This window comes from Maniola hyperantus, chromosome 18, assembly GCF_902806685.2.
Source record: "Maniola hyperantus chromosome 18, iAphHyp1.2, whole genome shotgun sequence".
In the NCBI taxonomy this organism is placed as follows: domain Eukaryota; kingdom Metazoa; phylum Arthropoda; class Insecta; order Lepidoptera; family Nymphalidae; genus Maniola; species Maniola hyperantus.
The window spans coordinates 12,397,482-12,416,237 of NC_048553.1; the positions used below are offsets into that span (position 1 = coordinate 12,397,482).

At 39.0% G+C, this 18,756-nt stretch overlaps 1 protein-coding gene across 2 annotated transcripts in view; it reads left to right on the plus strand.

Annotated features, from left to right (window-relative positions):
- Positions 1-18,756, plus strand: part of LOC117990433 (basal cell adhesion molecule-like) — a 146,092-nt gene that overhangs the window by 8,227 nt on the left and 119,109 nt on the right. Inside the window, exons 2-3 of one of the 2 annotated variants that reach the window (XM_069504689.1) lie at positions 10,401-10,753; positions 10,798-11,185. In XM_069504689.1, coding sequence (XP_069360790.1) covers positions 11,098-11,185 — 88 coding nt within the window. In that variant the 5' untranslated portion in view covers positions 10,401-10,753; positions 10,798-11,097. Of the gene's footprint in view, positions 1-10,400; positions 11,186-18,756 lie in introns of both variants that reach the window. The other variant, XM_034977872.2, reaches the window with a different exon arrangement.

Consider the following 18,756-nt stretch of genomic DNA (forward strand, 5'->3'; position numbering starts at 1 on the left):
ATCGTAGCAAAGATTATATCAAAAGGGAGCCACGATCCTCAAAAATGAGGGAGCGACGCAGGAAGAAGATGTAGGTATACCTCGAAATAAGTATAAAATCATCAGTCTGTAAAAGATATTGAATGAGTAGTTATATTTTCTGCTCGCATCCTTGCCGGAACCTTCGTTGCAGTAAACAATTCTTTTATAATGCTAATAGTTACATAGTTATTGTCGTTCTAAATCGGTCGAGCTCAGTCGTAAGTGCGTACGCAATTGTGGAGTAGATGGCTAATCTTTGTGTTACGACATTAGGTAAGTATATTCATCATCATCATCATCATCATCATCATCATCATCATCATCATCATAAACCGATAGACGTCCACTGCTGGACATACGTCTCTTGTAGGGACTTCCATACGCCACGGTCTTGCACCGCCTGAATCCAGCGGCTCTATGCGACTCGTCTGATGTCGTCCGTCCACCTAGTAAGGGGGGTCTTCCAACGCTGCGTCTTCCGGTGCCAGGTCGCTATTCCAGCACCTTGGGACCCCAACGTCTATGTGCCCTGCCCATTGCCACTTCAGCAAGTCGGTTACTCTAGTTCTCCTACGGATCTCCTCATTTCTGATTTGATCACGTAGAGAAACTCCGCACATAGCTCTCTCCATCGCCCGCTGAGTGACTCTGAACTCTCTTATGAGGCCCATAGTTAGCGACCATGTCTCGGATCCATATGTCATCACTGGCAACACGCACTGTAGTATAATATATTCATCATCATCATCATGTTCAACCCATCGCCGGCTCACTACAGAGCACGGGTCTCCTCTCAGAGTGAGAAGGGTCTACCACGCTGGCTATGTGCGGATTGGTAGACTTCATACACTTTTGAGAACATTATGGAGAACTCTCAGGTATGCAGGTTTCCTCACGATGTTTTCCTTCACCGGTAAAGCAAGTGATATTTAATTAATTAAAACGCACATAACTCCGAAAAGTTAGAGGTGCGTGCCCGGGATCGAACCCCCGATCTCCGATTAGAAGGCGGACGTCCTAACCACTAGGCTATCACAGCTTGTAGTATATATTACTAAACTATAATACTTTTAGGTATACATTCCACGGTAGGTTTATACGATGTTACTGCGATGTAACAAATTAAACTTTATCTGCGAATGTAGCTCGTAGGTATTAGGTTTCATCGTAAAACTTTGGTATTAATGTACTAACACTCGTACTACATCTAGCATGGTCTCAAGGAATTGTTCCTACACAAATACCTAATTGTTTATACATATATCAACTATAGTCAGAGAGCTAGCTTCCAGATTTTCCCAGAAAAGAATTCAACATCATTAACCCCATAGTAGTACTGTACTTCTATGGTGATGATGTTGAATTCTTTTCGCGGCAGAAAATAATGTACATCGACCTTTAGAATGAGATTTCGGCTTTGTAGAGCGTTGTCTCTGTCACCCATACCAATGTGACATTTTGTCGGTCTCTACGACAGAGACAATGCTCTAAAAAACCTCTTTTCAAAGGTGGATATGTACATTATTTTATGCAGCGTACTGTAGATAGACTTTTCTTTACATGATCAAATCAGAAATGATGATGATTTGTTACTTGTTTTTTTTTTTTTAATTCAGATACAAGTTAGCCCTTGACTGCAATCTCACCTGGTGGTAAGTGATGATGCAGTCTAAGATGATAGCGGGCTAACCTGGAAGGGGTATGGCAGTTTTTATTGAACCCATACCCCTTTGGTTTCACGGCATCGTACCGGAACGCTAAATCGCTTGGCGGCACGGCTTTGCCGGTAGGGTGGTAACCAGCCACGGCCGAAGCCTCCCACCAGACAAATGATGGCTCGTTTAGTAAATAGTGCGGTGGTAGGTATAGTGATGTCGGAAGTGTCAAAAAATACTGATATATATATCGATATATGGATATCGGTATATATAAAATATGGATATTGATATTTAAATTTTCACAAAAAAAAATACAATTTTTAATGTTTAAGTGATAAGTCTTAGGCCATAATAATTTTAGGGACCAGTCCGATAGATTTTTTTACAACTACGGGTTCTTGCCTTTTTGAGCGTAATCTGATGGAGCATCGATATTTTGAATTAAAAAAAAAACCTAAGCTATCTAACCATATTTTGACTGTCCGTCCGGTAAAAATATCGATTTTATACCTTTTCGATAGTTGTATGTAATTTAATATCGATACATCGGTATATCTAAAAATTAAATATCGATATATCGAACAAATAATATCGATATATCATGTATGGATATTTTTCGACAAGCTTACGGTGGTCTCTTAGACTAGTGCTGTTTATCAGGGTGACCTCGCGCGGTGCATCAATTGTGATGGATAGGCGCACGTCATCGGCGGAGTGCCACGTTAGGTCCGGGGGTGTATCCCGACTGTCTATTATTCTATTCACATCTCGGTGTGCTTGGCTTTATTTATTTGCTTTTTAAAAAGTAACCGCTTACCGGCTCTTCTCAATAGAATCTATTTTCCAAACCGGTGGTAGAGTCTTGATAATCGGAAAGAACGGCCTAAAACACACGGAAATCATTTTATTATAGAAACTTGCTTATGTTCGCGACTTCGGCTGTGTAGACTACAAAAATTCCAAACCCCTGTTTTACCCCCTTAGGGGTTTATTTTTCAAAAATCCTATCTTGACGGATGCCTATGTCATAATAGCTATCTGCAGGCCAAATTTCACCCCGATCCGTCCAGTAGTTTGAGCTGTGCGTTGAATTATCAGTCAGTAGTCACCTTTTCCTTTTAGGTATATATTTAGATTCATCTGTCAGATCATCTGTCATTTTACTGCAATCGACTTCCTGTAGGTCGATTTTGTAAAACCCGCATCAATCATTATTACAATCTCAATTGTTCTGATTGGCTGAATTTGTGCGATTCTTGTTGCAACAATGCATTGTAGCCAATAGTGAGCGAGCGTCAACCAGTCAGACGTAATTGCGATCGTGACATTATTAGCTGTCATTCTCCCGCAATCAAGTAGCTGGTCAAAGTTGACAACCAAAGAAATTTTAAGTACTAATTCTTGATGTAATAAGAATTATTACTTTCTATATCCATGTTCACCTAATTTTCAATGTCATTTCTAACTTCCGCAGATCCATAATAATAGTTTATGTCAATTATAAGGCTAATTCCACATCCATCCCGTGTTGTGACATCGACGGACATGCCGCTTGACTCATCCCTCTGATCCTGGCCTAATTGCGATGGCGCCGACTATCCAAAGATCTCGTGTATATTTAAAACAGCCCACACGTTGGTTCCAAGAATCTAATTAATAGATCGAGGAAAAAAGATAAACTGTGTTTATTAATTCTGTAAATATACTTCCCCTCCAATGAGTATGTAATGTAATGAGTACCTATCCAATGAATACTCTGTATGGCTTGTTTTCCTTCCATAATTAAAAAAATAAAGTTTTGTGATGTAAAAAATACTTTAAGGTTGATGAAGACTTAAGCACCTACCTTTTATTTTATTCTAGTGTAACCCCAATTGTACACAAACATATACAAAGACACTCACATATGCACACTTATACGTGCTCATTCACTTACGCCCCCACACACACGCACTCACGCACACACAAACACACACACACACACAGATAACATGGACTTCCACGCACATAATATTTTCTTTAGCTCTTTAGTTTAGTTAGTATGTTAGTTAGTATGTAGTTAGCTTTGTACTCACCGAGCTGGAGGCCCTGTTTTCCGAGACACAGTTTCTACTAGTTCGGAAAACAGGTGCACAGTATTGTTTTAGTAAGAATTTTATAATAATTAGTTTTAAGGTACCTACGTGTCAATACTAACAAAAATATGATTTTGTATCTGGTAAAATAAATGATTTTTTTTTTTTTTTTTTTAGGCTTGCTTAAAAATAAATATTTTTAGGCAAGCCTATACCTATATCTTCATCTTTGTATTACTTATAGATTATACCTAATCTAAAATGATAGAATATAGATTATATCTATACAGTAAACTAATATTAAAAATGCGAAAGTGTGTCTGTCTGCTAGCTTTTGACGGAAGGATCGGGCTATTGGCATGCAGATAGCTATTATATAAAGGATTTTTGAAAATACAACCTTAGGGGGTAAAATAGGAGTTTGAAATGTGTGTAGTCTACGCGGACGAAGTCGCGGGAATAATATAATATTATATATTATGTATTATAATAATATAAAGAGCAACCGCCGAGTTTCTTGCTGGTTTTTCTCGGTAGGAACGGCATTCCGAACCAGTGGTAATTTAAACTAGTTGACGGGTCAAGAGCACTAATAATTGTAAAAGCTTATTTGAATAAAAATCTATTCTATTCAATTCGAATATTGCCATTTGCTCTTCATCAAACCGTACAGGTGGGTTCAACAACAGGTACCTGGATGCAACGGGTGGGATTTCATCCTTTTGGATTTCAGTTCACTTCCCGACTGCTGAACTACAAAGGATTTCTAAATATTGATCCCAAAACTGCAAAAAGCACTCTAAAAATATTAATCTTCATTATACTAGTATTACTTTCAAGTTCATCGATCTATCATGTCACATTTTTTCTAATACATTCCACTCTAAAATATACTCTCTTCACTTTACAGATCATTAGCTTTGTCAGAGATATCTATAATTAGTATAACAATAACTCTCACAGTATGCCACACTTCATTCTCAGCCACCACAAGTGCTACCAGTGCCAGTGGTCCAAGATCCCTGTGCCGCCAGACATTACTTATTTTCTGAGAAATAAAATGTGTGGAATTAGGTTTTATTTCATTTTGATACAAGTTAGCAACTTGACTGCATTCTCACCTGGTGGTATGAGTGAAGATGCAGTCTAAGATGGGATCGGGCTAATTTTGAAGGTGTAGGTATAGTAGTTTTTATTATACCCATACCCCTTTGGTTTCTACACGGCATAGTACTGGAACGCTAAATCGCTTGGCAGCACGATATTGTCGGTAGGGTGGTAACTAGCCACGGCCGAAGCCTCCCACCAGACCAGGCCAGAGGAAATTTAGAAATAATAAAAATTCCCGATTTTTCCCGACCTCCCACTGATAAGATCACAGTGCTTACCACTGCGCCAGGGAGGTCCTTGAGGTTAGTGTTAGTGTGTACTTTAACATACTTATGCATAGTCGCTAGCTTGTGCCAACAGTCATTTTATAGGTCATTTATCAGCTGCTAAATGTACCTACGTAAAACGTTTTTCACTTTCTTAGTAACTTTTTAATTAATCTTACAGGTCTGATTCGTTATTTTTGTACTATGATAACTACTCAGGAAATATACATAAAAATCAGCTCCCAGACTTTAAGAAAAGTAAATAATGTTTGTACGTACAACCTTTGGCAACTTAAAGATACACACCAACACTTGTCTTCACACACATTTTGTTTCTCAGAAAATAAGGAACGTCTGGCGGCACTGGAACCTTAGACCACGCAACCAGGCGAGGCAAATCATTTTTCAGTTTACAAAATGTCACTCAGATCAAAGGGTACACATCAAAAGCTACTGGTAATGAAGTGCAAAGTTATATCTTCATTTGCATCAACCACAATTTCTTTAGTTACCAATACTTTTTCGATTTCACCACCAGCATCACTATCTTTGTCAGGATACGCGTCGTTCAGATTTATGTTACCTTTTTTTAACTTGATGACAAACTTGGATACGTTTTCGAAGCCCCCTTTTTAATGATACGAGGAATGTTTAGACGTTGACGTTAATTTCTTAAACGTGCCGTTTTGTTTTGGTTCTGTTGATATAATAAACTCATGCTCTGGTTCTAATTGTGGGGATACATTTATAGAACATTTTTGAACTATCGGTTTAGGTACCTATAAAATCCTTTTTTAGGGTACCGTACCTCAAAAGGAAAAATGAAACCCGCATAAGATCATTTTGTTGTCTGTCTGTCTATCGGTCTGTCAAGAAACCTACAGGGTACTTCCCGTTGACATAGAATTATGAAATATGGCAGGTAGGTAGGTCTTATAGCAGACATAAGAGGAAAAATCTGAAAACCGTGAATTTAGGGTTACATCACAAAAAAAAATTTAATTGTGGTCATGAACTAATAATTAGTATATTCAATTTTCGAAGTAAGATAACTATATCAAGTGGGGTTTCATATGAAAGGGATTTTACCTGTGCATTCATAAACAGTTTTTTTTTTAATTTTTATGTATCATAGTTTTTGAATTATCTTTCACGGCCCATCCGTTCAACCGATTTTGACGACATTTGGTACATAGATAGCTTACATACCGGGGAAGGACATAGGCTACCCTTTTTTCCCCGACTTTTAAACCAAAGAGTTCCCACGGGATTTTAAATCCACGCGTAAATCCACGCGTACGAAGTCGCGGGCATCATCTTGTTAATTTAATATCGGTTAATTAAACACATTTTAACTAGTTAATCACACTACAACTAGGTAGTTAAGTAAAATGGGATAAGCACTTCCTGACATAACATAATTTCAGATAATATAATTTTTGGGTAAATAAGGAACCCCTATGATTGTTATCAGAGATTCTCTTCACTGATAGGGTAAGTGACAAATGATTGAAATGGGCTACAATGTAGAATTATGAGTTCTTTTTTATGGTGGTGGTTAATTATGTAGCGTTATTGAGTACCATAGAGCGGTGACAGCTTAAACCTTCTATTCGGGGGTCACGGGTTCGAGCCCGGGCGCGCACTTTTAACTTTTCGGAGTGATGTGCATTTCAAGTTATTAAAATATATCACTTGTTTTAAAGGTGAGGAAACCTGGATGCCTGAGAGTTCTCCGTAATGTTCTCAAAGCTGTGTTAAGTCTACCTTTCCGCATTTGGCCAGTGTGGTGGACTACAAACCCTTCTCGTTCTAATAGAATTCTATTGGTTTGTCCTTCAATCACGTCGCAACGGAGCAAAGGATTAACGCGATTTTTATTTCGTGATTGTTATAAACTCGTTTTACAAATCCACGCATATGAAGTAGCGGGCATCAGATAGAAAATTAAAAAAAAAACGGCCAAGTGCGAGTCAGGCTCGCGCACCGAGGGTTCCGTAGTACAGTCGTATTATTTCGAGATTTTGCTCGATAAATCAAAAACTATGATTCATAAAAATAAATAAAAACCACTTTTAGACTCTTCAGGTAAAGCCCTTTCATATGATACCCCACTTGATATAGTTATCTTACTTTGATAATTGAAAATACTAATTATTAATTCATGACCACAATTACATTTTTTTTGTGGGATGTAACCACAAATTTACGGTTTTCAGATTTTTCCCCGAAGGTATGCTATAAAAAAAACAAATTTCATGATTCTAGTTCAACGGGAAGTACCCTGTAGGTTTCTTGACAGACCGACAGAGAGACAGATAACAAAGTGATCCTATAAGGGTTCCGTTTTTCCTTTTGAGGTACGGAACCCAAAAAAAATATTTTAATAATATTTTAGTCATTGATTAACTTTTACTTTTACTACTGTCAAAGATAACTAACCACTCGTAACTCGTAGTACAGTCAAAAACGTAATTTCATTTAATTACCCGAACAGCGGTAATTGGTTCGCCCGATTAATATTTTCAAGGCGAGGGAAGCGTCACATCCGGAGGGAGATGGTATTATTAGATCGACGGAAGTACGACTGGAGGCCAAAATGTTCAGAGCCCTGTGTGCTTAGCGTGACTCTACATCTCGCCAACGTTGATAGAATTCTAGTGTCGAATGTCGAAACATTCGATGTCAAAATGGCACTCCCAATGATAATACTTTACGTCAGTGTAACATGTAAAAAAATGATCAAGCGCGAGTTGGACTCGCTCAGGAAACGCGCCGTACCATCGTATAGGAATTGACACTTTTTTAAATAATTTTAATTTTTTTAATTCAGATACAAGTTAGCCCTTGACTGCAATCACACCTGGTGGTAAGTGATGATGCAGTCTAAGATGATAGCGGGCTAACCGGGAAGGGGTATGGCAGTTTTTATTAAACCCATACCCCTTTGGTTTCTACACGGCGTAGTACCGGAACGCTAAATCGCTTGGCGGCACGGCTTTGCCGGTAGGGTGGTAACTAGCCACGGCCGAAGCCTCCCAATATTAAATAATGAATTAATAATAATTTTTTTGTGATGTAAGCACAAATTCACATTTTTCGATCTTTTCTTTTACTTATGCTATCTTTCATGATTCTTGACCAACGTGAAGTACTCTATAGATTTTGATTCCCTTCCCTTAACAGTCTATGGACTAACATGAGCTCTACAACAAGGTAATTAAGGCAATAATAATAATAATAAATACACTTTATTTGCACAACCACAAGAAGGATTACATTAAAGAATAAAAAACACAGACAGAAGGAAGATACAAAAGGCGGCATTATCGCTAATTAGCGATCTCTACCAGGCAACCTTTAGCTCCATATCGCTTCGATGTTAAAGTGATTCGCCGCTCGAAATCTATCAACGTTCGTCGAGATGTAAATCTCATACTAATGCTACGAGCTAATAGAGGTGTTGTAATGAAATTGCATGGATAGACAGGGCTTGTGTGAGTGGTTCTGGATATTTAATTGTTTCCGATTGGCGGTAAATAGACATCTATTGCAAATTGACAAACAATATTCTCCGACGCTTTAATATTAAATCCTTCAATTCTCAACGTGTGACCTTATTGGCCCAGATATCAGTTGAAATTATTGTATAGCTACCACGCTGGCCAAGTTCAGATTTTCAGACTTCACACACCTTTGAGAACATTATGGAGAACTCTAAGGCATGCAGGTTTCCTTATGAATTTCCTCCTTCACCGTTAAATATTTAATTACTTAAAACGCACATAGCTGCGAAAAGTTAGAGGTGCGTGCCCGGAATCGAACCCTCAACTTTCCGAATAGGAAGCGGATGTCGTAACACGATCGAAATTTGTATAAATTACTAGCTGATGCCCGCGACTTCGTCCGCGTGGATTTAGGTTGGAAAATACCGTGGGAAATCTTTAATTTTCCGGGATAAAAAGTAGTCTATGGCTTTTTTAGCGTTTAAACTACCGTGAGTGACGGACTCCCTTGAAAAAGGACCCCGGATGGGTTCGAAACTAGTCGGGCTAACGTCGACTACACACGTGAGTAAGCCGGGACAGATAGTATTTATAATAGTCTATGGCTTTTTCCTAGTCTCTGACTATACCTACCCATGCAAAAAATCAAGTCCGTTGCACCGTTGCGACGTGATTGAAGGACAAACCAACAAACCAATAAACCAACAAACAAGCACACTTTCGCATTTATAATAAGGGTACTGATTTATTATCAACATTAAAAGATTTTTCTTTTAATATCAACCGCTCTAGAAAGCGTATGGCAATTCAAAATTCATACACAAGCTCTGAGTCTATTCCCACCATCATTTCCACTAAATAAAACGTGTATTTCAAAATGGATGCCATAAATAAAGAACTCCCGTAAGTCTTATCCGTTGTTTATTTTCAATTTAGATTAGCATGATTTCACTTGGCGTTGTCATCGCCATTTACGTTGAATAGAGAGATACTTTTTAGGGTTCCGTAGGATGTCCAACAGAACCCTGTTACTAAGCCTCCGCTGCGCTGTCTATCTGACCGTTCGCCTGTCAGAGATGTTACTTCAGCAGTAATGTCGTCCTCATCAACTGATAGAGTCCACCGCTGGACATAGGTTTCTTAAAGGGGCCTACACACGCCACAGTCTTGCGCCGCATGAATCCTGCGGGCCCCTGCGACTCGTTTGATGTCGTACGTCGACTTAGTGGGGGGTCCTTCAACGCTGCGCCTTCCGGTGCGGGGTCGCCATTCTAGCACCTGGGGACCCCAACGTCTATCGGTTTTTCGATATATGTTCCCTGCCCGTTGCCACTTCAGCTTCGCAACCCGTTGAGCTATGTCGGTTACTCTAGTTCTCCTACGGATCTCCTCATTTCTGATTTGATCACGTAGAGAAACTCCAAGCATAGCAATCTCCATCGCCCGCTGAGTGGTTCTGAGCTTTCTTATGAGGCCCATAGTTAGCGAGCATGTCTCGGACCCATAATATGTCATCACTGGCAACACGCACTGTTCGAATACTTTGGATCAGTGTTTAGATAATCTAAATATATAAAAGGAAAAGGTGACTGACTGACTGAATTTGGCATGCAGATAGCTGTTATGACGTAGGCATCCACTAAGAAAGGATTTTTGAAAATTCAAATTCTAAGGGGGTGAAATAAGGGGTTGAAATTTGTGTAGTCCACGCGGACGAAGTCGCGAGCATAAGCTAGTCAAAAATAATATTTTATCTCTTTTCAGATCCTGAGTTCCGGACGCGAGAAATTTCACCAACGGAAAAAATATCTTGGACACACTCCAAACATTGTGACATTTTCACGGTCGAAAATAGATTTATATTCCTGGAGAGGGATTAGGAAATAGCCGCTGGAGGCGAAGTTTGTGTGACATTTAATTTGGAGCACGTGTAACAACAGAAAAACACGAAAACACGACTGAGTTTTCATAAAATACACAAACAATATTTTTAATAACGAAGCTAATATAAAATCATAGCTTAATTTAAATCCAAAATATCCAGATATAATATATTTGGTGAAACCGATTCTAATGGATATAATTTTAATTTTTTGATAGACAGAGTTGGAAATTTTGTTTATTTTTGGACGAAAATTATACACTAATGAAATTTTATCAGTAAAAAACCCTTTAAGAAAAACTTAGTTAATAGTAAAAAAATTGTACGTTAAGTAAAACATTTGAATTTTGAAAATTTCTGACGAATAATAACTAAAATTTTTAATAACTTAACTTTTGAATATTTCCTCCATAATTACTTAAATACTTAATACTAAATAATGAATATTATATTATACCAGATTAGATAACATATAAAACATTAAGCGCGTACTAAACAAAATTAACAGATCAATGAGTGCTAAACCAGACTTGATAAATGTGAAGTGTAGTGAAGTGGATTGGATGAGGATCACTGAAAATGGCGACGGATACGAATTTATGTGTGCTAGTGCTGTTGGTGGTGCTGCAGAGCCTGATTAGGACCAGCGAGGAGATCGTGGAAGCGAGTAAGTCTACCTACTTTTCAAAATATTTTTATTTCCTCAATAGCAGACCCACGAGCTAAGCATCTCATTCAAGAGGTATAGTTCCTGACCTACGAGGTGAGTGCGAGCTCGTGCAGGTATTGTTCAACAATACACGTATTGTGTACGGATGTGGCACTCACACTAATGCACATGGCAAACGGCGGAGCGTGGCGCGCGTGTGGTCGGCTCCCAATTACAGTACAATACGGTACAGTAACTACAATCTGCCATGGAGTGGCATGCAAAATAACTTTTTTTTCTAATTTTACAGTATTCAAATTTACCGTCCGATTAACCCAAAAAAAAGCCACCCCCCAAACGTGTCCTTTAAAAATATTGTTTTCTGGAAACAAAGATATAACCATTTATTTAATGCACTTTCTCTGAAAACAGTATGGGTTCTAGAGTAAACACTGCAGTACGGAATAAACGTCACATTAAGGTCATATTATTATTGCACAAAAGCAGTAACTTTCGGTTCAATGAATGAACTTTTAGTAGCCATCGCTGCAGGCTTCGCTGTCGCTGGCAGTTCGCCAACCGGAACCGGATAGACATGGGCATTATCGGTATTTTTACCGGCTACCAATAAATATTCGGTATTAATACCGATACTGAGTACCGATATTGAGATGCTTTCTAGGGTTATGCGCGTTTTAAGCTATTGAATACCTACCACTTGGTTTAATGGTGAAGAAAACATCATAAGTAACTGTTTTTAAAGGTGTGTAAAGGTTCAAACTACACTTGACTATCGTAGACTATGTCAAGTTTTTCAACCAACTATGAACTCGATGGATTGGCAGCTACAGAGACGCAGCGCTTGCATTCTAGCCAATCGCCTCAGCTGTTTTTCGCACTAGAGTGCTTGTTTAGCTATTCCTCAAACCGAATGCTATAAGTCATTAATTAGCTACGTATATCGAGTGTCTAATTACGATCTTATTGCACAAAACCATAACTAAAATTAGTAATCCAATCTGAACACGAGGTGTTTGTGCATTGTACAAAAACAGATCTCGCCGAGCTTATGTATTTAATCCTTAGTCTATGATCTGCGGAAACTTCTATGGTGCAACTTCAGATTAGACTACTTATTTTGCGATCATTGTTTGATTTCGGTATTTTAGTTGTTACCAGCTATAACGATATCAATATGGTACGTTATCGGAATGGAAACGGTATTAGTTTTGCTATAGCGGGCACATACCTAGAAGGGGATATAATATAAGAGAATGTGTTCGCACGGACGTCTCTGTCACACGTGCTGGCGATTGTGTACTTTTGTATAAACTGGGTTATACGGGTGACTTTATGTAAATAATAAAAGGTTTCAACTTTTACGCCACTGGCTTAAATTTTTATCTCGGTCAATATTATTAAAATAGGGTCTTGGCCTGTAGTAATAAAATTATGTGATTTTTAGCATAGTGGTAGTTTATTTAATTCATTATTAAAGAGAATAATTTAAAAAATCATGATATTTATTTATTCTTAACATTATTATTAACTTCAAGGTATACGGAAAGCGAATAATGAAGTCACAATGCGTAATCGACAAATATTTTTTTATTCTATTTTAATGTTAAAAAATTGAAAAATATTTGTCGGTTACGCATTGTGACGTCATTATTCGCTTTGCGTACAGCGTGACGTTAATAATTAATTATGTTAAGTATAAATAAAAATCATGGTTTTTTAAATTATTTTGCTGATACCTGCTGACAGATAGACAGACACATGGACGGCCTGATGGAGGTCCGGTTGGCTCCCCTCGGTGCCTTGGGTACGGAATCCTAAAAACTATTAAATAATATATTCAAAAAGTTGGTATTTTTAGTTCACATTCAGTATACACAAAGGCACATAAAAATCTGCAATTTCATGCAAGGCTCATTGCACTGAATTTAACCCGCTATTAATCGTTTAAAAACAAAAGTATGTGATGCAAAAGCAATAAAAACATAATAATTCCGCCCAAATGGAGACAAAGGGTAATGTTTTATTTGTAGGGCTTATGCAAGGCGGATAGACTCGGGTTATCTGAGCACATTAAAGTAGTTTATAGGTATCGTACGACTGAACCATCCGTGTTAAGTTTTGTTCACATTATCTAAATCTAAATATATAAAAGGAAAAGGTGACTGACTGACTGACTAACTGACTGATCTATCAACGCACAGAGCAAACTGTAGAGGTGCAACCTCTACCGTTACTTGGCTGGCAGCTATTAAGAAAACTTCGCAGCTGCCACACAACAATATTCAAATTTGGAACGCAGTAGAGAATCCTCCTGGTCACGCACGTTACAAGATTCCACATTCCCTATCATCCGCTCGTCACGTCAACATCTTCTACCATTGTATTATATAAAGCTCGCGAGCCCGTCTGTATTGTACATAACATATCAATTGTAAAGTGTAAAATAAACATCACTATATGTAGCTGGTTCTTCATTACATCAACCCTTCAGCTACATAATTGGTGACTCCCGAGCTCAAGAACACATCAGCCACATTGGGTACCTACGTCTACGGTCGAGCCTGCACACTGCTCCCGTACATCTCCGGCGTGCAAGCAACTCAACACAACAAGCAACGACGTGCGGCCACATTAGCTGCACCCTCTGAACGCGAAAGCTACGAGTTACGACTGCGACTCGACATGGACGCCACAGATGGTGTCCCTCGTGGACGCAATCCAGTGAACTCGACGCGGCACGCTACGCAACCTACCCTGTCCTACATCGCTGACCACAACACAACCTCCTGAACCCGACGCGAGGTTCATACGTGCATGCCTTGTGAGTACATATCCAAGGCGCCCTGAGGAGGATCCAGGTTTTATAAGGACATTATTTCTTCTGTGCTGAAAAAACAATTTCTAACAATAATATTTGTGACATTGCATTTTGTTTTGTGAAAATTATTTTTGAGTGACGTATTTTTTTAATTTTCAAATTCAGTGAAAAAGAACATTAACATTCCATGAACAATATAGACAATAAGTGACGTCTCATCATCTCATTTTAAAAAGGGAATTTTTTATACACATTTTACTTTTTTAGAACAATTTTATTTAGTTATATTGTCATGTCATAATTGCCATTGTATTTTGTAAAATTTTCCTGTCATAACAATTTAAATTTCAGCAATTTATAAAGAAACAGTATTACACGTATGAAGAGGACTAATCTCTCCGTTCCATGGTTCCATTCACAACAAACTCCTACGGACCATGCCACAATTCGTAAGGTTTTCAGCAAAACTTCCTCCGTGCATTGCGGATCATCTTTTATTTCAAAGTGAAGCAGCTTTTGTGGAGTGCTGTATAGCCTCCGCACACATGTTCCTGTAGTACACTGGGCAGCCTAAGACACGATGTCACTCGTTCGTAAGTCCTTCGACCTTTTCACTTTTCCAGGTTCACTGAGTTTATCGCGCTCAGAACCTCTCTTCAGGTCTGTGTGGACGCGAGTTTGCCAAGGTTCGACGTGAAGAAGATTTGCTCATCATGCGTCTCCTCCGTCATCAACCTTTTTGCACTCCGAACGCTTCATTTATTGTAATTATTTTTTTTCCGTGTCACTTAGGCATACAGGTCCACTGCTTATTTCTCTGGTCTTAAGTACTGCCTCCCAGTCATTGTGTACACAATGACCTGAGGTATTACACCATTACCAGATACTGCTACAGAAGACTCAACATTGAGGCAACTTTCAATCCTATTTGCCTTCTCATTTTTATCAATACATGTTCTAGTTTTAGGGTTCTTTTCCTTCATTCTTATGTATATAATACTTGCCTTACTTAATATTTCTTTTTTTTTCTGTTTCTCACTCCGTAGGGGGGTGATGTAGAGGTGCAACCTCTACCGTTACTTGGCTGGCAGCTATTAAGAAAACTTCGCAGCTGCCACACAACAATATTCAAATTTGGAACGCAGTAGAGAATCCTCCTGGTCACGCACGTTACAAGATTCCACATTCCCTATCATCCGCTCGTCACGTCAACATCTTCTACCATTGTATTATATAAAGCTCGCGAGCCCGTCTGTATTGTACATAACATATCAATTGTAAAGTGTAAAATAAACATCACTATATGTAGCTGGTTCTTCATTACATCAACCCTTCAGCTACATAATAATAATAATAATAATAATAATAATACTGGACGGATCAGGCTCAAATTTGGCATGCAGATAGGTATTATGACGTAGGCATCCGCTAACAAAGGATTTTTGAAAATTCAACCCCTAAGGGGATGAAATAGGGGTTTGAAATTTGTGTAGTCCACGCGGACGAAGTCGCGAGCACAAGCTAGTCCATACTAATATTATAAATGCGAAAGTGTGCCTGTCTGTCTGTTAGCTCTTCACGGCCTATCCGTTCAACCGATTTGGACGAAATTTGGTACAGAGATAGCTTGCATCCCGGGCATAATATGCTACTTTTTATCCCAGAAAGTCAAAGAGTTCCTACGGGATTTTTGAAAACCTAAATCGACGCGGACGAAGTCGCGGGCGTCAGCTAGTAGATATATAAAACTAGCTTATGCTCGCGACCTACGCAAATTTCAAACCCCTATTTCATCCCCTTAGGGGTTAAATTTTCAAGAATCCTTTCTTAGCGGATGCCTACGTCATAGCTACCTATCTGCATGTCAAATTTCAGCCCGATCCGTCCAGTAGTTTAAGCTGTGCGTTGATAGATCAGTCAGCCAGTCAATCCTTTCCTCAGATAGCTATTATGATGTAGGCATCCGCTAAGGAAGAATTTTTGAAAACTCATCCCCTAAAGTGGTTAATTAGGGGTTTAAAGTTTATGTAGTCCACGCGGACGAAGTAGCGGGAATAAGCTAGTCCATACTAATATTATAAGTGCAAAAGTATCTGTCTGTCTGTCTGATAGCTTTTCACGACCCAACAGTTTAAAGAATCACTCTATGTATTGATGAAAGCCGCATTGTAATCCGTCGCGTAGTTTAAAAGATCTAAGCGTACCTACACAGGTCGCTAACTATGGGCCTCATAAGAAAGCTCAGTCACTCAGCAGGCGATGGAGAAATGCTGGAATGGCGACCTCGCACCGGAAACAAAAAGTACGGAAGTCCCTACGAGAGACCTATGTCCAGCATTGGGCGTCTATCGGTTGATGATGATGATGATGATGATGAAGCGTACAGAGGGACAAACGGCGGAAAGCGATGCAGAGAGGTAGTGTAAGATAGGTAGTTAGCAAGTATCAGTAATACTATTAGTTATTGTGTACATAGTCTAAGTAAGTGTATAGTAAGATATTTAACCTTTTTTTTTAATAGAGATAGCGAGCAAACGAGCAGGCGGGTCACCTGATGTTAAGTGATTACCGCCGCCCATGAACGTTTGCAGCACCAGAGGAACCGCCGATGCGTTGCCGGGCTTTTAGGAATCTGTTGGTCCGCCCCTTGAATAACCCCATGTTGTAATCTAGTGGGAACACCACCGATGGGAGTTGGTTCCACAGTTTGCATGTACGTGGAAAGAAGGATCTGGCACAACGGACGGTCGAAGTGCACCAGACACCCAGGTGGTGAGGGTGCAATTCCTTACGGTGGCGCGCGGTGCGGTTGTAGAAAAAAGAGGGTGGAATGAGGTCAAAAAGCTCTTCAGAGCACTCCCCATTATAAAGGCGATAGAACACGCATAGAGAGCTAACGTCTCTGCGGTGCTCCAGGCTAACCTAAAGGTACATTATTTTAAACATCTCACTAATAAACCAAAGAAACAGAAAATGGCGCAAACAAATCTCACTAAGCCAAACGAATTTTTAATTCTCAACAGCAACCATAATTATTGTCCCAAAGTCTTCTAAATCAGTATCGGAGTAAATTCGAATGGCTTAGTTTGGCTGCGGATAGCTTTACGACCGGTTTTTAGTCGGCTTGCCCGGGTCAAATTGGATTTGGATCCGGTTTCATTAATTCTGTAACTTTTAAGCTCGAAATCGGGTATTGATTTCTATCCGGAAACGCCGAAACAGCGGCGCCGTTGTGATTGATTTGTGGATGTAAAAATAGACTGATAATTTTTTTAGACTATACCTATAGATAAAAGTTTTATTTATTGCAACTGTCTATAAAATACCTGTATTTTTTACCCAATAATGTACATCACCATCGCGAAGCTGTGATAGCCTAGTGGTTAGGACGTCCGCCTTCAAATCTGAGGTCGGGGGTTCGATCCCGGCCACGCACCTCTATCTTTTCGGAGTTATGTGCGTTTTAATTAAATAAATAAATAATAAATATTAATAAATGATACCTCCACATCATTTTTTAAGACCTATCCACAGATACCAAACACGTAGGTATGGGTTTAATGAAAAAAAAATATTGAGTTTTAAGTATGGGGAATCCCAAAATTTATTGTTTTTCTTTTTCTATTTTTGTGTAAAAATCTAAATGCGGGTCATAGAATACATCTACTTACCAAGTTCAACAGTATAGCTCTTATAGTTTCGGAAAAAAGTGGCTGTGACATACACACAGACAGACAGACGCATGACGAATCTATAAGGGTTCCGTTTTTTGCCATTCGGCTACGGAACCCTAAAAACGTTTCGATAAATAAATTTAAAATATACACTGGTTATATTTTACGTCGTACGTAATGAATACTAAAGCTTAATTCAGCCGGTCCCCGGATAAACCGGGTAAATAAATTCCACTAAGCCATTAGGAGTTTTAAGACCGTACGAGGAGCGTAATTGTCCTAAAGAGATCTAAATAATCGCATCCGTGAGTTAAACTCTATTTTAGCTCTATTTTGGATTTGCTAACGGCTTTTGTGGTAACAGCTGATACTTACGCCATTTGAAATTTTTGAAACCAATTGATTTGAATTTGAAAAACTGATAGAGAAAGAGAGAGAGCCAGCGCGTGCCAAACCTTTGGTATTCTATAAATGCTGAAAGTTTATCTGCGTGATATCACCAACACTGGAACGTTTGTCTGGATCATGGTGGCTTTGGGAGATAACAGGTAATAAAGGTGTAAAAAATCTTACGTCAAAGTCCTGACTGACTGACTGACTTATATATCAACGCACAGCCTAAACCTCCGGTCCTAGAGACATGAAATTTAGAGTGTGTGTTCTTCGTAAGGCGTGGGTATCCATTAAGAAAGATTTTTCGAAATTCCACCCCTAAGTGGGTTAAATGGGGGACGGGTCCGGCTAAAATTTGGCACGCATATAGTAATTACTAGCTTATGCTCGCGACTTCGTCCGCGTGGACTACACAAATTTCAAACCCCTATTTCACCCCTTTAGGGATTTAATTTGCAAAAATCCTTTCTTAGCGGGTGCCAACGTCATAATAGCTATCTGCTAGCCAAATTTCAGCCCGATCCGTCCAGTAGTTTGAGCTGTGCGTTGATAGATCAGTCAGTCAGTCAGTCAGTCAGTCAGTCACCTTTTCCTTTTATATATTTAGATTATGACGAAATTAGTATTAATTAAAAATTCAACCCCTAATGGGTTAAATAGGGGTTAGAATTTTTGTATCCACG